This window comes from Giraffa tippelskirchi, chromosome 4 (assembly GCF_054371585.1).
Source record: "Giraffa tippelskirchi isolate mGirTip1 chromosome 4, T2T-mGirTip1v1.2.pri, whole genome shotgun sequence".
In the NCBI taxonomy this organism is placed as follows: Eukaryota; Metazoa; Chordata; class Mammalia; order Artiodactyla; family Giraffidae; genus Giraffa; species Giraffa tippelskirchi.
The window spans coordinates 37,548,921-37,574,595 of record NC_137278.1 but is presented as its reverse complement, the minus strand read 5'-3'; the positions used below and the strand labels follow the sequence as shown (position 1 = coordinate 37,574,595).

At 38.2% G+C, this 25,675-nt stretch overlaps 1 protein-coding gene and 1 long non-coding RNA gene across 7 annotated transcripts in view; one reads left to right on the top strand and one right to left on the bottom strand.

Moving 5' to 3' along the window:
• The window catches only part of LOC145546765 (uncharacterized), a 43,102-nt gene extending 17,949 nt beyond the window's left edge, over positions 1 to 25,153 (top strand). The window contains exons 2-3 of the long non-coding RNA XR_014083244.1: positions 22,396 to 22,614; positions 24,028 to 25,153. This is a non-coding gene — a long non-coding RNA (uncharacterized LOC145546765). The remainder of the gene's footprint in view (positions 1 to 22,395; positions 22,615 to 24,027) is intronic.
• GFPT1 (glutamine--fructose-6-phosphate transaminase 1) overlaps positions 1 to 25,675 on the bottom strand; it is a 71,431-nt gene that overhangs the window by 27,276 nt on the left and 18,480 nt on the right. For 4 of the 6 annotated variants that reach the window (XM_081594567.1, XM_081594566.1, XM_081594564.1 and 1 more), the window contains 9 exons: positions 24,988 to 25,113; positions 16,410 to 16,468; positions 15,330 to 15,464; positions 13,539 to 13,600; positions 11,962 to 12,041; positions 8,739 to 8,844; positions 6,661 to 6,824; positions 5,650 to 5,745; positions 374 to 471 (listed from right to left, as the gene is read on the bottom strand). In XM_081594567.1, the coding sequence (XP_081450693.1) occupies positions 374 to 471; positions 5,650 to 5,745; positions 6,661 to 6,824; positions 8,739 to 8,844; positions 11,962 to 12,041; positions 13,539 to 13,600; positions 15,330 to 15,464; positions 16,410 to 16,468; positions 24,988 to 25,102 (915 nt within the window). In that variant the 5' untranslated portion in view covers positions 25,103 to 25,113. Of the gene's footprint in view, positions 1 to 373; positions 472 to 5,649; positions 5,746 to 6,660; positions 6,825 to 8,738; positions 8,845 to 11,709; positions 11,764 to 11,961; positions 12,042 to 13,538; positions 13,601 to 15,329; positions 15,465 to 16,409; positions 16,469 to 24,987; positions 25,114 to 25,675 lie in introns of all 6 variants that reach the window. The other 2 variants (XM_081594565.1, XM_081594562.1) reach the window with 1 other exon arrangement.

The following is a 25,675-nucleotide window of genomic DNA, read 5'->3' as shown; positions in this document are numbered from 1 at the left end:
TGAACAATGACACACAAAACCCAGGAGCTGCTCTAACAGAAGCAGGCATCGGTGTGCACTGCAAGGCCAGGAGGGCACAAGAACTTGCCACTCGTTGCCTTTTGTTAAGTCAGTTGCAGGCGGTCCACCTGTATATCTAAGGACCTTCCTAAACCTAAAGCAGATGATCCATTGATAAGTAATTCCAAGTAGCTATTAAAATTCCTTTCCTCAACCTTCTTGATTTTTGTCATCAAAACATGAAAACATGATGTTTTAACAATAACAACAAAAAAAATAGTTTTACATGCTATGTTACTGGAGGTACTATTGGTCTGCTGATAATTTTCTAATAACCAAAATAACACAACTAAAATTTTAAGAAGCCACTTACTGCTACACCAGCATGGTAACTTGTTCCACAAGCAATAAGAATCAAACGCCGACACCTCTGGATCTCCTTAATGTGATCCTTCAAACCGCCCAAATTCACTGAAAAGAAAGTTTGTGGATATAATTATTTAGGAAAGAACCATATGAAATAGGTAATCACTTTTCAGGAGTGTCCACTGCCTCTCTGGGAAAACAACACTGCTGTTTTAAAGCATTCATATTCCTCTTAGGAAACACAGTTCTCTCTAGTTTTGAAAGTAAGTTAAATAAGTCAGAACATAACTGGTCACCCCAAACTTGTAATTAACCTTCCTCACTCCACAAAAATGCCTACACAACTACAGTATTTACCACAACCTACCCTTATTGGTCATTTTTTTACATTCCTCTCTTCAGATTAAAAGTTCTCTTAAAGGCAAAATGGTAGGAACACAGACAATAGATCAGCAGATGTTGGTGCCTGGAGATATGGAAAGGGCTGACTAAAAGGGCCATGGAGAAATTTTTAAGAAGGATCTGTGCTAACTCTTGACTGTCGTACAGGTTGTTTAGGATTATGACCATGTTGTAAGAGATTGTAAAAACTCACTAAATTATACATTAAGAACAGTCAAGTTTTATTACACCTAATCATCTCTCAGTAAGGCTGCCTGGAAAAAAAATTGTCTTGGTTATGTCATTTCTACTACGTGCCCAGAACAGTGCTCTGAACACAATATATACCACTCTCCTCTCAGTCTTTCCCATCTCAGTAAATGCAAACCACTCACCTAACATCAGGGTCATCCTTGGTTGCTCCACAACCACTGCACAAGCAAGTCCTGAGAGCCCTACCTTCAAACTGCCCCTCTAATGTCATCACCCAAGTCCAACATCTCTACCCTGGACCACATTCTCCAACCTCTTCTCCACCTCCTAAAGCCTTTCTCCACACACAGCCAGGATGATCTTTTAGAGGGATTCTTTAGAAACAAATCTGATCTTAAAACTCTCCAATGAGTCTGTCTCTATAGCCAAGTATGTGTCCTTCTAAGGGTGCCTTGTCATGGATTCTTCTACACATGGCTACATGGCTAGTTTTCCACCTGTGAGAAAGTTTCATCCAGCATTTATTCAATCATTCAACTAATATTCTGAGCACGTACCAAGTGAACACACTGTCCAAGGCACCGTGTGGCTACCAGACAGTTCAGCATCTGACTGTGAGTGATGAGCACACCCATGAGCAGACTCCTTCTCCGTCTGACCCATCATCAGTCTGTCTACTCTGCCCCTGCTCTTTGTCCCCTCCACTCTTTTTTTTACCTTAACTAGTTATAAAATGGAAGCAAGATACAGGTTTTTGAATATTTTTGATAACTTTAGAGTCTTCCTTTTAAATTTCAATACTTGAAATATCTTTCGATGGGGCTTCAGTTCTCACAACGAAACTTGGCCTCCACTGGGCAGCAGAACCAGCCCCAAGCGCTAGTGTTCTATTCTCTTTTTGTAATCTTGGAATCTTTTGTTGCTCTAAATACAATTAAAAATGGCAGAAACTTGTTTGTTGGAATACATGTGTGACTCTGGGTTTGTCTCTGTCTCTGCTTTCAGAAATGTCATCCATTGTGTAAAATACTGCCTTCCTGGCCTGCCAGCTAAAACTTGGCCACAGCCCCTGTTGTGGCTGCAGGCTCAAGTTATTGTTAACAAAGAGACCCAAGAAAAGCTGCTAATGTCCTCTTATCACCATTGTTAATTTGTTAAAACATAAAACAATCTAAAATTTCAAAATAAATAAATAAATAAATAAATTTGAATACTGAGAGGGCATACTGTATTTCTCTATTTTAAGAAATAAGTAAAGCAGAATATAAAACAATAATGAAAAGCCTCAATGGCTTCCCAAATAACTTTGGAATAAAGTCCAAATTCCTTATTATGGCTTTCAGGAGGCAGACACCCTGTTTCTTGCTTCACTTTGACCTAATCTCCTGGCATTTGCCCTCTCATCAAGGCCACTCTGGCCAGACTGGCCTTGCTATTCCTTTACGTATAGCTCTGTCTCTGGCATTTTTCCACAGACCTCAGCATGTACTGAAAAGACTTGAGCGGGGGAGAGTAAACAACTTTAGGAGTCTAGGTAGGGGGTCATGCAAAAGCAAATCAGTCTGGAGATGACTAACTGTAAAGCAGACAGACTATCGGAGAGACCTGTATTTCAGATGATGACCAAGAAGGACAGCAAGGTTGGACCATGCGATTAGCTGGTCATTAAGTGTTTCCTTAAAACTGTCTGTGTGTTAGCCACTCAGTCATGTCCAACTCCATGCAACACCATGGACTATAGCCCGCCAGGCTCCTCTGTTCATGAGGTTTTCCAGGCAAGAACGTTGCAGTGGGTTGTCATTCCCTGCTGGCTGAGGGGTGCCTGGGAGAGTTCTGGAAGGAATTGCCCATGGTCTGAATGGATGCTCTGGAGAGACTCCTACTCCTGGTAAGGGAGACCATGACTGTGGCAGGAGCGCCTGGAGGATGGGCAGGAGGAGCGGGAACACCACTGAACGCTGGAGGCCCGACTGACTCCATTAAGTGACTGGCCGTGTGACCTCTGGCAAGACTTCAGACTGACAGAGCCTCAACTTCCTTATCTTAACAACAAAATAATATAACAGCCATCCTGTTTATATTACAGAACTTTTATGAGGAACACATACCATAGATAAAAGTGCTTTTTAAAATCATGACTTCTCAAAGTTTATCTTGTTCTCTTCCCTTATAAAACAACACTTTTTCCTAATCTTACTTCCCTTCCATGCTGCAACAGTATTTACTTACTGCTACTCTCCCAGTTCTTTAAGTTCAACCACCTTCCACAACTCCCTCGCCCCACACAAGCAGATGCAGGTTCTGGTTTGCAATGCTCCTATTTCTCTCCTAGCCCCGCTTGCCTCCCCTTCCCCATCGCTTTACCCCAGATGGGCAACATTGCAACTGGTGACTGCATCTCAGCCTTTCGTTCCTCCAGTGTACACAGGAGACTGGTAGTCCGGTCACTTCAGTGAAGCTAGGATCACTCCTGGTTCCCAAGCCTCTCCTAAGTCTCCTAACAGCTCTGTAATTTCTACAAAGGGAGGCACCCTTCATATACAATAGAAGGCATTCAAGGCCCTCCTTGACAGATCCTCTCACCTTCCTGCCTAGACTTACTGCTCTCTACCCCTCTTCATGTACGAGACATGGCAGACAAACTGGACTACACATTAACTCACAAATAAACGTCTAATGGTTTTCCACTATCTCCCCTTAGCTAATGCGTTCTACCCAGCTGCAAAGCTCCCAACTCCGTCACCTATTCCAACCTTCCAAATCCTTTACAACTATATCTGCCTTCATCATGGAACCTGGCCTGGCCCCCTGTCCACACAGATTCATTCTCTCTCAATTCAACATTAAACTTTAAACATTTCAACACTAACCTGTGGGTCTAATGTCATTTATCGTATTTTACCTTTCTTTAAATAGTTAATTATGTGAAATTATGCAAATCCTCCCCATTCTAAGAATCTAGAGGAGGAGACCACAGCAGAGAACTTTCCTACAGCTCCTGATGCATTCAGCATGGTGCTCTTCCCAGAGTTGTCACTTATAACTCAGCCATCGACAAATCTCTCTAGCTGAGAAAGAGTATGATGCTTCTCAGACAATAAAGTATACAAAAACCACACTTATTCAGAGAAATCATTCTCTACCAAATAGCAGGACATCGCAAAAAGGAGAAGGCACTTATTATTTAACACACAAATTCAGGAAAAGATTTCGGTGTACTAGACATAATCTCTCAAAAACTGATTCCTAACACTGAGAAGTTTAGCCCAAAGCTTGTTTATGAAACTGGTCACAAGGAATATTCTGAAAATCTGATTTTCTATGACTACAGAAAGTCAATCTCAAATTAATTTTACCAAGTGCAGAAAATCCTGTGACACAAGGTCTAGAGAGAATTTTCAGAAATAAGACCAGAGCTGCACTGTCATCTCACCTTACACACACAGGAAGGCAAAGTACTACAAAAGGCATTAGGCAAACACTTGAAAACCTCTGGGAAGTTCACATCTCACTCATTTATAAACTGAGAGAAAAAACCTAGGCTGAACAGATACAAGTAAGTTTCCCAATAAGGGAACCACATCTCATTCTTCTGAGAATTCAGTGTTCAGAACAGCCCCTGGTAATAGCAAGTGCTCAATAAAAGATCTCTGAACTGAAAATAGATTAAATGTTTCTAATGGTACACTGAAGGACTTTTCCCTGCCCCAGGAAGATCACCCTAATATTCCCATGAAAGTGTTAGTCACTCAATCGTGTCCAACTCTTTGCAACCCTCCATGGACTGTAGCCATGGAATTCTCCAGACAAGAAAACTGAAGTGGGTAGCCATTCCTTTCTCCAGGGGATCTTCCTGACCCAGGGATCAAACCTAGGTTTCCTGTATTGCAGGCAGATTCTTTACTGTCTGAGCCACCAGGGAAGCCCAAATACTCCCACAACTGACAACAATTTTCAAATGTGACTCTCTAGCCATCTTATATATTTTTCATAACCATTTTAGATATGCTACCACTTACCATAAAATTCACCTTTTCAGAGTGTGTGATTAGTGGTGTTTAGTATTTCAGAGTTGTACAGCCATCACCTCTAATTTTATATTTCCATCACCTCTGAAAAACCTATATCCATTAGTAGTCACTCACCATTCCCCACCCCCATCCCTTCAGCTCCTGGCAACAATTACTTATTATTCCCTTATTTTTACTGTGGGAAAATTTACTATTTTAATGATAAAATTTACTATTTTAATGATCTGTAAGTGTATAATTTAGTGGCATTAAGCACATTCACATTGTTGTACAATCATCACCACCACCCATCTCAGAACTTTTTAATCATCCCAAACTGAAGTTCTGTATCCATTAAACACTAAATCCCATTCTCTCTGCTCCTCAGCCCCTGCTAACCACTAATCTACCTTCTGTCTCTACCGATCTAACTTAAATATACATCCACTAAACACTAAATCCCCATTCCCTCCTCTCCTCAGCCCCTAGGGGTAACTTAGATGTACCTCATATCAGTGGAATCACACACTGAAGGACTTTTAAAAGAGGGCTGGGCTCCACTGATAGCTGGCAGCCATAGTTATTCTATAAGGCTATAAAGGACAATGAACTGTAATAAGGCTGTCAATGTCAACCCCCATGAGACTTTGAAATAATAACATAGTTCATATGTAATTACCAGTATAGTCATCAAAGTTGACTCTTCCTCTCATTGTGTTCACAACTGACTCTGGCTGTTCAAAAATTTCCTTCTGCATAAAGGAACTGAAGTTGCCTAAAGTAATATAAATTGTATCATTAAAACAAAAATTAACAAGCCAAAGGATAGGAAATTTGTATTCAACTAAAAGTCTATCTCCTTCAATATAACCTTAGTAAATGAAATTAAATAAAAGGTCATGCAGTAGAGAACAATATTCATTTATGACACTTTACACTATGGGAAGGAAAATAAGCAAGGAGGAAAAATGCTTTTATTAACTTTACACCTAAAATATGCAATTACAGCAAAACAGGGGAGTGGGACAAGCTTAAGGTTTAGAGTCATATCTAGATTCAAATAATGGTTCTATTGTTATTATCTAAGAGGCTCTGGGAAACTCCTTAACCAGTTAAATCTATTCTAGCAGCTACTTCATAGTGTGGTAGTGTGGGTTAATATAGTCAAGACTTGATATATATAGCCATTATGCAATAAACTTTAGCTTGTTTTTCACTACAACCCCATCAGAAAGGACTATAAAAGCCACTATCACCATAATCGTAACAGTTAATAGAACAAGCATTATGTAGAGCTCGCTAAGCCTGTCAGGCATTGCTGTCAGGGCTAATCCCCAAACCACCTTAATGAGGTAAGTCCTATGAGCTCCACTCCATATATGAGAAAACTGAATGAAGCACAGAGAGAGGAATAAAGAAGAGAACACACACTATGCTCATAAAGCATCTTAAAAATATCAGTTCGGTTCAGTTGCTCAGTTGTGTTTTTTTAATGTGAGAAACAACAACCCATGAATTAGTTGGTAGCAGAATATGGTCAAACCAGCAGACACTTTCTCCAAAGAATCATCCCCCTTTCTGGTGTGAACTCTTCACTATTCCGTGTTATCAGATTCCTACACCAGGACAGAAAGGAGGATGTATCCTTTCCATCGAGGACACTGAGCTATAACAGGACAAAAACGTTCACCCTTCATGATCTGCTGTAGTTCCATCTGGAGGGTCTGCACAGCTCGTCCAGGGTGATCTCCCGCAGTCCGTTTAATTCGATGGATAGAAAGACGGCCATCTACCACTGCGGCGACATCGTCATCCTCAAGAAAGATGACGCGATTGGTGTGTTCGATGACAGCACTACAAAATGTTCCAGGAGACAGTACAATCAATAATCTAGGATGATTATTATAAATATAATTATCATTAGAACAAAAGGACCAAGTTTAAATGCAAAGTAGCATCTGGCAGCATCTCTGATACATTTCTGACTATCAATGCTATTCCTTACAGAGAAATGAATGAGGGAGTGGTCAATGCAGACAATGAAAAACAAAACCTCAGTGTAACAACCAAAGCCAAATTTGATGAGATCAGATCAGAAGGCATGGTTATTTCCTTCTCATCCTATCCATCACCAAGTCCTCCAACTTTAACTCCTAAATATTTCCCAGAGTTTCTCTCTGTGTCCACCACCACAAACCAGTTCAAGCTACCACCAGCCTTCACAGGACTACTGCAGCAACCTCTTAACTTCCACCCCTGTTCCCTCTAACCTCCCTCTATCTACTCTCCATTTCTGCCAAAACGTGTATCAAAGGTCACTTCTAATCAAGATTTCTCCCTCACCCAACAAACCAGCTGACACCTTCCCTTTAGTTCTCAGGAAAACAGCAAAATGCCTTTACCATGACCCCTACCTCTTTCTCTGGCCTCATCTCCCACCAAACTTCCTCTCTCTACTCCAGCCACACTCACACCCGTTCTAGCTCCCACAGGCTGATCCATCTGCAGAGAATGAATGTTCTTCTCCTCCACCTCTTCACCGAGTTAACTCCTAGTATGTCCTTAAGTCTCAGTTCAAACATCATTCTCTTAAAGAAATGTACCAGTAGGAAAGTTAAATCACTATCACAAGCATTCTGTAGCTCTTGTCACAACTGGAATTCTATACTTGGTGACTATTGACTAAAATCTGTCTCCCCTCATGAAGGAAGAGATCCTTAAGGACAAGTAATATTTTTATTTTTACTCACCATTGTCTCCTGAGCCCAGTATATGACTTTGCTGGAGTGTTCAATATGAATGTATGAGTGAAAGAAAAAATGTTGAAATGCTTTCAGAACTTCCAGCTTACTTAAGCCAAAACTGTCAACACTGTAACAAGCCTACTTAATGACAGCAATGACACATCTCAGCACTGACTACATACCCTACACACCTGTAAAATTCAGAAAATAGTGAAGCTAGCTTTCCTACTGAGGTAATATACCCCTTGCAGTCCTCAACTGCATGAATATTCATTTTTAGATCCCCTTACTTTCAGGCACAATGAATGACTCAAACACCTGCTGGCAATTTGAGTGATTCCATTTTACCCTCATTACTATTGAAATTTCATTTATAAATGCCTCCAAGCATCCTACTGCATTTTCTCTCAAAATGTCTCAGTCTAGTACTACTTCTATATAAGTGATTTTGCTGCCAGTTATTTCTCAATTAAAAAGATGTGCCCACACTGGATTAAAACTACAATCTAGGTAAGCAACCACACTATCATTGGTATGATGCTAAGCCATTCTACTCTCCAATCTAAAAATCTCTCCTCCCAGGGAAGTTTGGGAGAGGATGGATACATATGTGACTGAGTTCCTTCACTATTCACCTGAAACTATCACAAAATTGCTAATCGGCTATACCACAATAAAAAATAAAAAGTTAAAAAATAAACAGGTAAAAATAAATAAATAAAATCCCTCCTCCCTAGAAAACCTGGGTTATGGCTCTAAAAGAAGAGACAAAAAAATACATGAGCTCAAAGTAAATATATCACAACAAGTCTCAAGGACCATCATCTCTTCTTTGTGGATGGACCTACATACTCTGAATTGAGAGAAAAGACATTCTAGGACCCCAGAATGGTCACCTTCACAACCTTAATTAACAAAGTTCTCCTATACAGCATGACTAGATTTATACAAAATGACTTTTTGGTTTCCTGCAGCATAAGAAGCTTTACTAATAATACTCTCTGTATCAACCAACGACACTCACCTTGCATCAGAAGCAAAGTAATATTCCACTGCTTTTTCTTCAACAGGGAAAAGGCAAGTTGTGCTGTCCACACGGGAGAGATTGCAGCTTCCTTTCTTATCTTTGCCTAGAGCATGGCATTAAAGGAATCAGCAAACATGCAGAAAACTGTGGCTGATTTATAAATATACACAAGTTTCTACAAAATCAACAAAAAACCATAGCAATGCAAAATAATTCCAGCAACTTTTCAATGCCAGGTAGATCACCCTATTTCCATGCAATAAGCCAACAAGAACAAAGGGCGTAGAGTGAAACAGCAACTATCAGACAGCGTGGCATATACAGTGCTAGTGCTATGTTATGCATTTTTTAATGTAATATTTCTTTTCCAAGTAAAAGGCAAATGATGTCACTAACTTTTTAAATGTATGTATAGCCTAATTTTAGCTTTAAACAAAACTGAATGGAATTAATATATATAAATTTGTGCACTTAAACATTAAAATTACATTAAAAATATGAAAATTATGCAATGAAAAATAAAATGAAGGCTAGTGGCATATTTTTATTACTTCCAAATAAAACTTCTCTGGATTTTAAAGGTAAGTCAGCATAACAAATCAAAGTTCAGGCTATACTAATTCTGATTTAAAAACAAAACAATAATACTCTCTAACTATGCTATACTATACAAGGCAGCTACTGCTAAGGACTGGAACTAAAACCCAGAACCTCTCCTTTCTTAAAACTGGATTTTCTTACATTTCTTTTCAGTCAGGATAAAGTGTAGTCTTTTTGTAATGGTAACATCTTTTAATTCTAGCACTTTAGAATTCTGGCATCTCTACTTAATTTGTTAAGCTACTGATGAAGAATTTCTTTTTCCTCTTTGACTAAAGCCAAAACTGGAAGGTATAATGAAGTTTGACCAATTAGCCAAATACAGAAAATACTATTAACTTAAGACTATATATATAAATTCTCAGAGACAAAAAAGCACATTTCTCAAAGATCAGGACACAGTAGACCTTATAACCAATGGACACAATGGCTCAAGAATACTATAAATACACTTGTAAGAACTCATACTGTGTCCATCCTCTAAAATCAATGTGTATAAAAACTTGGTAGTAACTATTCCTGGTAACATACAGCCAAAGTTCTCCACAGTCCACGATTAGTTGATGGGCTTTAGGCATGAAAACAAAACAGCTCTTCCCATCCATACCCAACAGCATAAATGACACCATGCTTTTAAAAAATAAGAATAAGAAGACATCCCAGAGAAGACAACACTACAGAAAAATAAAGCAGGTCAGTGTTTGCCAGAGGCTGGATACAGGGACAAGGGTTTACTACAGAGAGTCAGCTGAAGGAACTTTTTAGGGGATGAATTGCTCTTTATCTTGACTGTGGAGGTGGTTATACAACTGACTGTGTTTGACAGAACTCATGAAATTGTACATCAAAAAGAATGAACTTCACTGTATGTGAAAAAGTAAATTAAAAAATAGGCTAGCATCTCATTTTTTACATAAAAACAACTAGCTTTGCTTATAAAATGTCCTACTGGGGTTGAGTTTCACCATATTCTTTCTTCCAATACTGGTTATTTCATTCTTCAAGTAACAAGGTATACTTAATTACAATATAAAGAAGAAGTAAAGGTATCTCTGCCTATTTAAATGAACATTGCTTACATACACCTACATGACTCTTACAATCTGTAAAATGTCTTCCATCTATTGATTATTTCACCTGATTTAAGTGGAAAACAATTATTATCATCCTACTTTATTTGGTCAGTGGTTACACCTGGAGAAAAAGCAATGCCTGAAAGCCACTCCCATGTTTTCCCCTGTACACAGCCTCTTCAACAAGGGGCTGTACTTCAAAAACTTTTTACCTACTAAGAGCTAGAAAAATCGGGATTACTATAACACAACCCCTGATCTCAAAAAGATCTTTCTCATTATAAAGTTTTCTTCCAGCCTCTTAAGACCTTAGCCAATATTTTTCTATTGCTTCTAAAAGCAGCCTAAGACAATGTACAATATTAACATGTAAGTAATAAATATACACAAGCAGAATCATTAAAAGAAACCTGAACTCTGGATCTAAAATTTATACTGGTAGACTAGCTTTACTTCTAAAAAGAGTTGGAGGAGAAGAGGAAAATAAATTCTAACACCTCAGGATTTGAAGGTTATTTAAGGAAATAACTGTCTGCTCTAGATAAAACAGTGAAAGCAGCCACTATCTAAGGAGGAATAGGTTTAGAGTACTTTGCTAAATCTTTTTTAAGAAGCCAAGAATTATGCATCAATAATATGGGTTTCAATCTCCTGAATTTACCACTCCCTGTGTCTTTTACCTGGAAAGTTTTTAGTAAAAAGGTAAACTAAAGATATAATTTTTTGCTAATTATATCAATAAAATGATTCAGTTTGTATGGCTGAAAAGATAAATTTCAAACATAAATTTTTAAAAAATTCCAAATTCAAACAAACCCAATCAAGATATCGAATGTAAATCTTAAAGTAAAATGTCATGCATAAAACAAAATCCATTTAAACATATTTCAGCTAAAAGTCAGGCTAAATTATTCAAATAACCACCATGGAGTTCAATCTATAATAGCCTAACACACAATGCTTTTTTCCTAATCTTAGCATCTTATTTATAATAATATGTCCTACATGATTTTAATTTAAAACAAAGGGAAAAAAAGTTACAATTTCAACCATTTTCTCAAATCTCAGAGATCTTAAAGAAACAAATTATTAAAAGCAGTTTTCTAAATGGCAAAAGCAGACAGACAAAATATACTCTGCAAATTAGAAAAATAAGGTCAAAATATGTTTCCCCATAAAATAAGCACATTTTTAGAGGCCCAGCACATTCATTCACTCCAAGAACAAAGAATTAGTAAAGAATGAACAAAAGAGGATAAAGGTTCCTCCCCATCCATGCAGAGTGCATTTCCCACCTCTTTCTCCCTGTGATCCCCACCGTGTGAATTTTGATCCAATCTGAGTCCTAGCTAAGGATATACAACAGAAAAAAATTCTACTCGTCAGAGAAATCACAAAAACAAATCCTTTTCATGTCTAGACAGAACTATATATATGAGTAGATCTGATCAAATGGGCATTTAATCAATTTATGGAAAACAAGTCTTTATATCTACTGCACTCAATTTATACATTTCCCCATACCATAATATAGGAATAGTTTTTACCTGTTCTGTAGAGAATTGGAATGTGGTCAGTAGACAGTTTATGCTCACTTCGTACACCAATCAACAGAGGGCTTCCTCGTCTGTTAGTACAAAATTAAACAGAATTAAACCATTTTTATAAATAATGCAGTAATGATACAAAATTTAAATATGATGAGGGAATGCTATTCAAATAATGTTTAAATTCTCCCTCTGAGGTCGACTTCAGATATAACAAAAGAATGAGTTTTTAAAAAATATTCAAAGGTCAGCAAACTATGACCCACAGCCAGGTTTGTCTATTTTTATTGGAACATGGCCGTGCCCATTCTTCTACTTGTTTCTACAGCTGCTTTCACACTACAACAGCAAACTGAGTGGCTGCCACAGAAGCGACATGACATGGCCAAGAAAGTCTAAAACATTTACTATCTGGCCTGTTACAGAAAGAGCTTCCCAGGTGGCTCCGTGGGTAAAGAATCCACCTGCAATGCAGGAGAAGCAGGTTCCATCCCTGGGGCACTAAGATTCCCTGGATGAGGCAACAGCAACCTACTCCAGTATTCCTGCCTGGAGAATTTCACGGACAGAGGAGCCTGGGAGGCTACTGTCCACAGGGTCACAAAGAGTTGGACATGACTGAACACGCTCGCATTGTTAAGGAAAAGGTTTGCACACCCCTGTTCTATGATGATGCGTTAAAAAGTTTCTCATTTGTAACATTAAATGGAAACTTTCTTTTGATATATGAACATATTAACAGTCAGCATTTTATCCTTAGTTTCTCTGATTTTTTAAAGACTCCTCTCTCTTACAAGTCTTAGGCCTCCACACTGTTCTCAAAAGGACTTAATGCTTAGGCTTGAATATCCCAGCAAAAGCAATAATGGTACAATCATCTAGGACTCTGTCTAGAATATTTAGTTCCGAAAACTATGGATATTGTATAGAATACTCAACCTCCAAATTCACAGTGGTGAAAAGTAACAATGGTGCCGCACTGCAGACAAAAGGCCAATTACATACAAATGCCAAAATGATTTTGCTTTGTTAAGGGATTCTGTCATATGGAATAGTAAAACAACAGATGAGAAGACAAGTGAAAAAAAATACAGTCGACCTCCCATATGCATGGGCTCCACATCTGCAGATTCAACCAACTGTGGATTGAAAATATTCAGAGAAAAAAAATTCTAGAAGGTTCAGAAAAAGCAAAACTTGAATTTGCCACACACTGGCAACATTTTTACACACTGGTAGTATATACATTGGATTTACAATTATGTACATAAGATTTGCATTGTATTAGGTATGTAAGCAATCTAGAGATCCTTTTAAGTGTAGAGGATATGTGTACAGGTTATACGCAAATGCCACACCATTTTATATAGGGGACTTGAGCATCCATGGGTTTTGGTATTCACAAGGGTTTTTAGAACCAGTCCTTCATGGATACCAAGGGATGGTTCTCACAAATATCTCTAGAAAAGGCAGAGCCATTATAGTGAAGGATCATTTATAGTGTACAGAAAATAAGCTTATAATTCAAAAGTTTCAAAATACATATAAATATTAGTCATTATTAAATCTATATATACCTTGTGCCAACTGCTTGGCCAGGAAAATGGACACTTTTAAATACAAGTGCAAAAGCACCTTCCTATGGAGGGAAAAAAAAGTACATTAGCAATATGTATTATAATCAACTGTCAAATGTGAAATGCCTTAAATATACTGGCTTCAGCACAGAAATTTTCAGTTCACACATTGCTCTTTTGCACTACTTTATAAATGAGCCTAAATTTCAAGCAGACACTTATTCCAGCTTTGATGTATCCAATATTCACTTTTTAAACAAGCCCACTCCTAAAATAGGATCAACAGATAATAGTTCGAAAACAAAGCATTATAAAAGTCACCTCTGTACACGCTACCAACACTTCTCATGTGTCCCATACTATGCATTAGTAAAGGAAGGGCAGAGTCAGAAAAGATTCTAAGCTCCACATTTAAAACCCATTCTCTGGCCCAGCAATTTTACATCACTGTTAACTTTCATTCTTTTTGAACTTGATGTGCTGTGTGTGCTGTGCTAAGAAGCTTCAGTCATGTCTGACTCTTTGCAACCCTTGATATTGAGACATAAATACACACAATCATAATTATTAACATGCACACCATACCACCCCCTCAACCCAAACTCCTCAGAGACAGGGTCTAAGGAAATCAAGAATGAATAAAGAAGGAACACAAGGTAGGAGAGGGAAGGAACAGAACAATCTGGGTTATACAATGAGTAGAAACAAAAAAAGGCTGGGAAAGCACACCACTCTGCCTTGAGTAAGGGGAAGGAACAGTCCTCTACCTTCTCTATCTTCCTCACTCCTTTTGCTGCCAACACCATAAGATTTGGGTGGAGATGGGAGGAAGGGTTGGACCTTTACAGAGAAGTAGAGAGCTTTTAAATGGGAAAGCTAGAGTTGTGGGTGGAGAAGGAAATGGCACCCCACTCCAGTACTTTTGCCTGGAAAATCCCATGGATGGAGGAGCCTGGTAGGCTACAGTCCATGGGGTCGTGAAGAGTCGGACACGACTGAGCGACTTTGCTTTCACTTTTCACTTTCATGCACTGGAGAAGGACATGGCAACCCACTCCAGTGTTCTTGCCTGGAGAATCCTAGGGACGGCAGAGCCTGGTGGGCTGCCATCTATGGGGTCGCACAGAGTCGGACACGACTGAAGCGACTTAGCAGCAGCAGCAGCAGAGTTGTGGGGGTAGAAGGGTGGGGTGGAAGTCACTATGTAATATTTGGACCTTTGTGTATTTTTGATATCTTTAAAGTAGGACAATTGGGATGAAATACAAAAAAAAATACCACTTTTCTCTTGGGCTGGGAAATATTTTTCTGAAAAGGTACAGTGGCAAGTAAAAGTCCCCATAAGGAAAAATTAATTGACTGTATCAGCTCAGAGACATGCAGACATTATCTCAGAATAATAAGCGTGTATTTCACCAAAGCTACCTTTTGCCAAGTTATTGACTGGGAAGAACACTTGAATGAGCAGGAAGTGAGAAACCCAACTTACATACTGTATACATGCTTGTGTGTCGTATGTATGGGTTTGTGTATGAGTATGCACAGTTTTTCGACAAACTCTTTACATTTAGACTATTTTTCATTCCCAGACACTAAATTATAGTGAAAGAAGTAAAATCATTAAAGCAGCAGTCTCTCAAAATTATTCAAATTGAATAGTTTTGTATATATAGAGGAATAAAAGCAAAAAGTACTTAAGAAATTAGCTAGTTCCTACTTAATCATATTTTAAGAGTTTATTTATTGTGATTAATGTTGGCAATAACTATCTTTAAAAGTGTGGTTTAATACCAATTGTTGGATGACTCTCTCCACCAAGGTAGTAAAACTTGTATCTTGACTTTCCCGATTGTCATACATGTACTTAACAAGCTTGGCAATTGTCTCTGTGTCTGTTTCAGACTCAAAGTCATAGCCTTTACTTTCCTATAATTAGAAAGAAAAAAAAAATGACACATTTAAGGAAATATTCATAGTATCTAAATCTTTTCTAAGTAATTTTTTTCCTAGAAAATCTCATTAGCCAATTTCTAGTCTTTTTTTAACCATCATACACCCAATTATACCTACTGTTCAAAATTAAGGTCACCATCTAATTATGTGGAACTCAAAATAGTAAGGTATTCCCTGTGAACAAATATAATACTTATAATTATACAAATCTATATATGCCATATATGAATAAATTTTAAGATAATTAAAATATAATGAAATATGTAACATTCACAAATGTTAATTTCATTATGAATGTAATGATTCTTTCTTTAATGATGATATTTCACTATCCGATCCAATGGCCATTAGCTATATGTGGCTGTTTAAATTTACAGTGAAATAAAATTTCAAATTTAGTTCCTCGTTCATCCCAGCTCCACAGCCACACATGGACAGTGGCTACCATTCTGGGACAGTACACGTATAGAAAGTTTCCATCATTGCAGAAAAGTTGAACTGGACAGCTCTACTCAGTCACTAATGAAGGTCATCATCATCATCATGACTGTATAGTACATAGCTATTTAGGGCATAGAGCCTTCATTCAATCTGTCTTAAGTCTTCTGACACTCGAGAAACTTTTAAAAATGACAAACAAGGTCTCTCATAATGCAAAAGAGACCCCTCCAAATTCCAATTTTACTGAAGCTTTTGGATCACTTATAATAGAGCCAAATAATTATTTTGTTTTTATATAAGAAACAAAAAGTTCCACTGTCAACAAAGAAAAGTCCAATAAACCACCATACCCTGTAACTGTCGTAGGAATTATTTAATCGTACCTAGATAGGATTTACTGCACATCCCAAACAACCTCAATGCTCTCATTAGAAATATTCTCAAAGACTGGTGGTCTTTTTAGGTCACTTTACTTACCAGAAACTTTTTCAAGTCCTTGTAGTTGGTGATGATTCCATTGTGAATAACAATAAATTCTAAAAAGAGATAAAATCACTGATGACCAAAAAATTATAGGTCTAAAAACACAATAAATTGCCATTACTATTAACAGATTTTTTCTCAAGTCAAAAAATTTGTAACATACTGTACTTCCAGGTGTAATCAGGTATGATCCAGTTTTCATCATCAGACTACCTTCAGGTAGATCAGCAGCACACTCCATGTGTAAAAGCACACAGTGCTTAGAAGTGGGTATAGCAGATTAACAGAATAAACTGGAGTTTAGAGGCATCAACTTCAGTTGTGGCTAAAATACCAGTCCAATGTCACCAAGTAAAAGAAGCATGTTCCCTGCCCCAGTTTATTCCATATGCAAAATGAAAGGGCTGAACTAACTATATTCTCACTTCTTTGTTCACTCATTCTTATGCATAAAACAATCCAAAGTTTAAAGAGAAAGGCTTTATCAAGTTTACACTAAATGAGTTCAAAAATAAAGTTATAGAACTTAGCAAGAAAAAAACAGTTATTCAGGTCTATAGTTTATTTACCTGAGGTCCAGAAAATTCTGAGATCAAATACAGATGATAGTGGGATAATTTTCATTCATATTTTTGAACATGTAAATAACTTTCAAAAATGTTAAGAATGTGAAATCAAGAATTGACAACATTATTTTTAGCCACTTAGAGTGTATGTAAAGACTACTACTGTGGATTTATTATTCAAAGTTCATGTAAGTCAGGAGAGAAATTACCATTAAATTCAACTTTATATCAAATTATCAAAATTTTATTTTGATAACATTTGATAACTATGAAAATATATTTAAAGATCTAATATTCTGGTCTTACATTAAATGAGCTTGAACTGAATGCATTACACACCAAATGATAAAATAAACATGTCACTCGATTAAGATACCACAAAATAATACTATAAAAACTTTAAAAAATGCTAGAACACCGAGAATCATAAATAGCTGATATAAAGCCTGAAGTTAAAGCCAAATTCTCAAAATATAATTATAGATATACATTTTCATGAATCTTTTATAAAGATTGTCAGTGTTGAAAATTTCAGTAGTTAGCTTTCTAATCCAATCCAATAATTATGTGAAGTAAGAAAACCTAAAAAAGGTGGCTTCTGAATTAAATTACAAAAATCTTACCTCAAAGGGATATATATATACATCAGTTCAGTTCAGTCGCTCAGTTGTGTCCGACTCTTTGCGACCCCATGAATCGCAGCACGCCAGGCTTCCTTGTCCATCACCAACTCCCGAAGTTTACCCAAACCCATGTCCATCGAGTCAGTGATGCCATCCAAGAATCTCATCCTCTGTCGTCGCCTTCTCCTCCTGGCCCCAATCCTTCCCAGCATTAGGGTCTTTTCCAATGAGTCAACTCTTCACATGAGGTGGCCAAAGTATTGGAGTTTCAGCTTCAACATCAGTCCTTCCAATGAACACCCAGGACTGATCTCCTTTAGGATGGACTGGTTGGATCTCCTTGCAGTCCAAGGGACTCTCAAGACTCTTCTCCAACACCACAGTTCAAAAGCATCAATTCTTCGGTGCTCAGCTTTCTTCACTGTCCAACTCTCACATCCATACGTGACCACTGGAAAAACCATAGCCTTGACTAGACGGACCTTTGTTGGCAAGGTAATGTCTCTGCTTTTTAATATGCTATCTAGGTTGGTCATAACTTTCCTTCCAAGGAGTAAGCATCTTCTAATTTCATGGCTGCAATCACCATCTGCAGTATTTTGGAGCCCCAAAAAATTAAGTCTGACACTGTTTCCCCATCTATTTCCCATGAAGTGATGGGACCAGATACCATGATCTTAGTTTTCTGAACGTTGAGCTTTAAGTCAACTTTTTCACTCTCCTCTTTCATTTTCATCAAGAAGCTCTTTAGTTCTTCTTCACTTTCTGCCATAAGGGTGGTGTCATCTGCGTATCTGAGGTTATTGATATTTCTCCCAGCAATCTTGATTCCAGCTTGTGTTTCTTCCAGCCCAGCGTTTCTCATGATGTATTCTGCATATAAGTTAAATAAGCAGGGTGCCAATATACAGCCTTGACGTACTCCTTTTCCTATTTGGAACCAGTCTGTTGTTCCATGTCCAGTTCTAACTGTTGCTTCCTGACCTGCATACAGGTTTCTCAAGAGACAGGTCAGATGGTCTGGTATTCCCATCTCTTTCAGAATTTTCCACAGTTTATTGTGATCCACACAAAGGCTTTGGCATAATCAATAAAGCAGAAATAGATGTTTTTCTGGAACTCTCTTGCTTTTTCGATGATCCAGCAGATGTTGGCAATTTGATCTCTGGTTCCTCTGCCTTTTCTAAAACCAGGTTGAACATCTGGAAGTTCACAGTTCACGTATTGCTGAAGCCTGGCTTGGAGAATTTTGAGCATTACTTTACTAGCGTGTGAGATGAGTGCAATTGTGCGGTAGTTTGAGCATTCTTTGGCATTGCCTTTCTTTGGGATTGGAATGAAAACTGACCTTTTCCAGTCCTGTGGCCACTGCTGAGTTTTCCAGATTTGCTGGCATATTGAGTGCAGCACTTTCACAGCATCATCTTTCAGGACTTGAAATAGCTCAACTGGAATTCCATCACCTCCACTAGCGTTGTTCGTGGTGATGCTTTCTAATGCCCACTTGACTTCACAGTCCATGATGTCTGGCTCTAGGTGAGTGATCACACCATCGTGATTATCTGGGTCGTGAAGATCTTTTTTGTACAGTTTTCTGTGTATTCTTGCCACCTCTTCTTAATATCTTCGTTAAGGTCCATACCATTTCTGTCCTTTATCGAGCCCATCTTTGCATGAAATGTTCCCTTGGTGTCTCTAATTTTCTTGAAGAGATCTCTAGTCTTTCCCATTCTGTTGTTTTCCTCTATTTCTTTGCATTGATCGCTGAGGAAGGCTTTCTTATCTCTCCTTGCTATTCTTCGGAACTCTGCATTCAGATGGGAATATCTTTCCTTTTCTCCTTTGCTTTTCGCTTCTCTTTTCCCAGCTATTTGTAAGGCCTCCTCAGACAGCCATTTTGCTTTTTTGCATTTCTTTTCCATGGGGATGGTCTTGATCCCTGTCTCCTGTACAATGTCACGAACCTCTGTCCATAGTTCATCAGGCACTCTATCAGATCTAGTCCCTTAAATTTATTTGTCACTTCCACTGTATATACATACACACATACATATGTATATTTATACATATATACTTATGTAGGTATTCACTTATTTTTAAAAACCATGGAAGAACAGACACTAAAAATTTTGTTAAATGCTTATATACAGGAAGAGATGAAATAACAAAGAGGAAATAAGACAGAAGCTAGACTTATTTTAGTATGTCTTTTTTATAGGTGTGACCTCAGAGAACTATGCAAATATTTTAAATAAAAACTGTTTAAGAAAATCAATCCCTAAAATTTAAAATAAAATATATTAACAGAATGCTGTACCCAGCTAGCAGCACAACCACATACAGAAGGATTAGTCCAAGTGACTCCAAAATTCAGTAATTTGATTATACATCCCTAGAGAGATATCCCTTATGTACAAAAGAAATTAACAAAAAACAATAAACATACTGTTGTGGCAGTGTTGGCATTATGATTCTGTTGCACATGTATCATTTGATAGATCATATAAGTATGTTGCTGGGGTTAAGAACTAAGTTTTTAAGTGCTATTGACAGGAAACATATAAATCAATGAGGTAAAATAAAAACCGTATAGCCCTGGATTTGAATTGGAAGCGTTAGTGTAAAATTATCTGTATTTTCTCTTTAAATTTATGCATACACACGTGTGTGTGTGTGTATCTCTTAGCTCTGCCCACTGAAAAGGCCTAGGTGCAATAAGCACTTCCCTGGTTTACAGGTTTGTTTTTTTTTTTGCAGCACAAATATATAAGAACACAGTGTTATAGCTTGAACTAACAGAAGTTTTAAAAGGTGCCCATTTACTATCAAGTAGCCTCATAATAGAAATGTATCTCAGGCTTCTAAGACTGCAGAAAACAAGCAGGATGGGATGGACGTGATTTCTTATGTTTAACAGAAAATTCAAAGAATAAAGTTTAAAATTTAAAGAATTCATTCTAGCCTAGCACTTTATAAAACTGCACTTATTTGGGAAAAAAACTGTTTTGTTTCAGTGATGGTTTCATCTTTCATTTCTTTCAGCTGGGTAGGAAATAAAAGAAAATGTCTTTTCTTGAGTTTTCCATGTTCTTGTTAATACCCGTTTCAGAAGGCTGCCATCCATTAAGCCTGCAGGGGTCCTCTGGGGTATTTCTGAATTGTGTTGTGTACACGTGTATCTGAGAGCTCAGACAGCTTGTATTCTTACAGTACTTAGTTGTTTGCTTTTTTGTTAGATAAAATATTAGCAATGTATCCTTTCCATACTCCCTGCCATCAAATCCATTAAGATTTAAAATCTTTGTCAAACAGATGATTTTAGAACTTGGGAGGTGGTAGTAAAATAAAAAAAAAAAATTCTTGCACAAACCATCCACTCCATAAGCACAAGCCTGTGAACCTTTCCCTCACAACTCTACATTTCTACTTCAAGTAACCGACCTTTCAACCCTACCCATTTACAGGAACAAACCAACCATGAAAAGGGGGTACGTAGTTTACCCTCATCTTCTACCTCTAGTTCTGTCACGTGAAAAAATCTCATTCTGCCCCCATATCCTTCTCAAATCTTCACAAGGAGGAAAGTTCCCTTCTAGAGCTATCCATGCTCCTCAGATCTGCTGTGTGTGCAGTGCAGACTCACAGTGCAGAGGAGGGTGAGTGACAGGAGGACTCAGGTAGACTCTAAGGCACTTTCCTCCACATACAACGGCAGGTTGTCCCCCCTCTCCTGAGCAGGTAACTTGACCCATCCTGGCTCTTCATTCAGACAGTTTGTCACTGAGGAAGAAGACTCACAGATGCCTTAAGTTATTCAAACTTGGGTGGCTCTCTAGTATGACTAAATGACATGGGAACAATCTGTCTCTAAATAAACACTTTCTTCTAGAGATGCCTCTACTCATCTGTTTCTATGCTGCATCCGTTTTTCCAGGTTCAGTGGTAGGATGTGGCCCTCTAGTTCCTGCTGGGGCTTACTTGAAGCATAAAGTGAATCCTTCTCCAATAATTTCACAGTACTTCTGCTTTCAGACATCAGTTCAGACAGCTTACACTTTGCCAGCCTTCACCAATGCCTTAATTCATTTTTAGATTTTGTTGTTGTTTTTAATTTTCTGGCTGAGCTGCGTTTTTGTTGTTGCTCAGGCTTTTCTGTAGTTGCAGCGAGAGGGGGGCTCCTCTCTGGCTGCAGTGCACAGGGTTCTCATCGCAGTGGCTTCTCTTACTGTGGAGCATGGGCCCTAGAGCACGTGCGCTCAGTAGCTGTGGCGCACAGGCTTAGCTGCCCTGCACCGTGTGGGATCTTCCCAGACGAGGGAACAAACCTGTATCCCCTGCACTGCAAGGTGAATTCTTAACCACTGGACCATCAGGGAGGCCCATGCCTTAATTCTTGAGACTACAAGGTGGAACTATCAATGAGATCACATAAGCTACTGTTGGATAAATTTGTAAGACAAAAATTCATTATATATTTCTCGACTGTCAGAACTGAGCAGTGTGATGTAGGCTCTGGAGGAATAATGGTAACAAGTTATCTGGGTATCCAAGTGTCTGAAAGACCTCTCTGGAAATACAAATAAATAATAAAGAGAGAAGACAGTTATCAGAGAGGGTGCTTATTACATAGTTTAATTTGGATCTGATTATTCTCCTACTGCAGAGGAAAGAGTACTTTCAACAGAACATCTGCATACTAAGAAGTAGTATAGCAATTAATCTCAGTGCAAAACTAAATCAAGCTTTCTATATTCTGGGAAAAAACTTAGTTTTTCTTTTTTTTTTTTTTAGAAACTAGATAGTCTTTTCTATCTAGCTTGCTGTGCTGTGCTTAAGTCGCTTCATTCATGTCTGACTCTTTGCGACCCCAAGGACTGTAGCCCACCAGGCTCCTCTGTCCATGGAATTCTCCAGGCAAGAATACTAGAGTGGGTTGCCACACCCTCCTCCAGGGGATCTTCCCCAACCAGAGATCGAACCCATGCCTCTTACGTCAACCTGCATTGGCAGGTGAGTTCTTTACCACTAGCACCACCTGGGAAGCACCCCCTTTTCTAGTGTACTGAATTTTAAAAACTGAAGCTCTCACATTTTTTAAAGGCCTTTTTAACATAAAGTAGAATTTCTAACTGACAGGTCTATATAGAAACCAATCTGAACTGGACAAACAATGGATTCAACATGCAGATGAGATTTCCTCCTATGGTTACCCTGATACCCACACTCAAAAGCATTCTATAAAAAAACTGCTTCAAAATCTTTCTGAATTGAAAGAGACATGTGTACCCCAATCTTTATCGCAGCACTGTTTATAATAGCCAGGACATGGAAGCAGTTTAGATGCCCATCAGCAGACGAATGGATAAGGAAGCTGTGGTACATATACACAATGGAATATTACGCAGCCATTAAAAAGAATACATTCGAATCAGTTCTAATGAGGTGGATGAAACTGGAGCCTATTATACAGAGTGAAGTAAGCCAGAAAGAAAAACACCAATACAGTATACTAACTCATATATATGGTATTTAGTTAATTGGTAAAGATAACCCTGTATGCGAGACATCAAAAGAGACACAGATAAATAGAATAGTATTATGGACTCTATGGGAGAGGGCGAGGGCAGGATGATATGGGGGAATGGCTTTGAAGCATGTAAATTATCATATGTGAAACGAATCGCCAGTTCAGGTTCGATGCATGATACAGGGTGCTCGGGGCTGGTGCACCGGGATGACCTGGAGGGATGGGATGGGGAGGGAGGTGGGAGGGGGGTTCTGGAAGGTGAAGACATGTACACCCATGGTGGATTCATGTCAATGTATGGCAAAACAAATACAATCTTGTAAAGTTAAAAAATAGATAAATAAACTAATTTAAAAAAAGAGAAGTAAAAAAAAAAAAAAAGTTTCTGAAATCATAATAGTGCAGCAAAACCACAAGTAAACAACTGCCTGTTAACCTGTTATTTCAAATACTGATTGAGAAACCAACAGGCATTTTTTTGTGCAACTTTTTAAAACACTTAAGTTGAAATATCAAACATGCACAGAACTGTTCCTTCACGTAAGGCAAGAAACTGCCGGCACATTACATGGGAAGCCATTCTCAGTGCTGTTGTCTATGAAAGTGGGCCTCCTCCAGGGTCTGGTTGTTGTGGAAGTAAGGGCTTTGGCACAGCATGGACTGCTCAGCACAGGCTGGAGATGCTGTGGGCTGGACTGGTGATGAGGTGGTTTAAGCTGCTTTCAGGCCCACTGGCCCTGTCTGGCTTACTGATGCTGTTGCTATCACTGCTCCCATCACTAACACTGCTGGAAGACTCTGTGTCCCAGGAGTTATGAAAGACAGGGTTTCTACTACTCCTTTGGTGGTCTTCTTCAATGCTTTCCTTCAATACATTCCTTTTCCTTTTCCTGCAGCAAAGGTGCTCACCCACCGCAGCTGGCAGAGGAGAGAAACAAGGCCCCAGGAGAAGAGGGAACAGAGAGTGCTGTGTTTCAGTGGTTGCCACGCCCACTCCCTCAGACCGTAGCTCTCATTGTATGCCAGTACACCTCTCACTGTAAGAGGTACCCCTACTTCCAGCATCTGCTCCACATCCACCACCGCAGCCACTGTGATACCCAGGCTTAGAGTCTTTAAGTATTGTTCCCACTGAAAGGTACTAAGGTTTCTTAGAGAACTGGCTGATTTCAAGTTTGGGGCAGGATTAGAAAAACCTGCAATATCTTCAACTACCAAAATAACAAAGACTACTGGACCTACTTGGATCACATCAAAAGTACTCAGAAGTCAACCTAAAGAAGCTCCCAGTGACTAAAGATGGGAAATTTTGTGCATCAATATAGATAACTACTTCAGTGTTTTGAAATGAAATATTTTAAATCCATGAATTTATAATAACAATGAAGAAGTCTGTTCATCTTGGACCATTAGAACCACTTCATTTGAAAAATGGTAAACAACAGGGGAAAAATTGAACATTTATCCTGCCTTTCCTAGACAATCTCTACATCTGGGCAATCAAGCTGTTAACATGGAGAACCTTCTCTTTATAGAAGTATTTAGACATAGAGAATCATGAATCATGTTAAATGACACCACAGGATGTATGCCATTAGCAAGATTTAGACTGTAGGAAACTCAATAGTACAAATAACAAGAGTAAACTGCAAGGAAGAAAGGGGAGGAAAGGAGAAGTCTCTTAGGAGACTTAGGGGACAAAACAATCTGCTAGGTCCTTACTTTTTAGAAACACACACTTACATAATTACAGACTAATTGCTATGACATCCAGTTATCTGTGATACATGTATCTGTGTGCTACCTACTGGCTTCCAAAATACAAACATTCCAAAGTGTGTACAATATGTCCATACCATTATTTTTATCAGACCGCTGGGGATGGCTATTGACAGGATTCGGTTCACCATGTGTTGCCCAACGGGTATGAGCTATTCCAAGGTGTACATCAAATTCTATATCCAAATCCATATCTTGTTGTTCTGAAGAAGATAAAATAAAAAATTCCAATATTAAATCAAACTGTAGGGAAAATGCTATAAGCTGTATTTAAATTATTACAGAATGTTCACCTGGAATATACAATTATTAAAACTGAAGATCAGGCTTATTCAAACAGTAATTAAAAGACTTAGAGGAGTTAATGCAGCTGAAACATCTAGGATAAATGGTTCCAACAACAACCCCAAAAGTGTGTACAAAGAGACAAAGCAAATGTGACAAAATGTTGACAACTAGTAAAAATAGATGAAGTATATGGATGATTAATGTACTATTCTTTCAATTTTTCTGCAAATTTGAAAATTTTCAAACTTATGGTCAAAAGCGTTCATGTGATCTTTAAAAATCTTATTTAATCCTTTCTTTGAAAAAAAATTAGTATAATTTTAATTAGTATCATGTTAAAAAAATTCATTTTCTCAGTGCCACACAACCTTATGACCACAATGTTTTTTGGTCCCCAATGAATTGCCTGTATCACACACCATAAACTGCAATTATGAAGAGTTTCCAAAATCAAAGAACAGTCCTTGAGAACAAAGC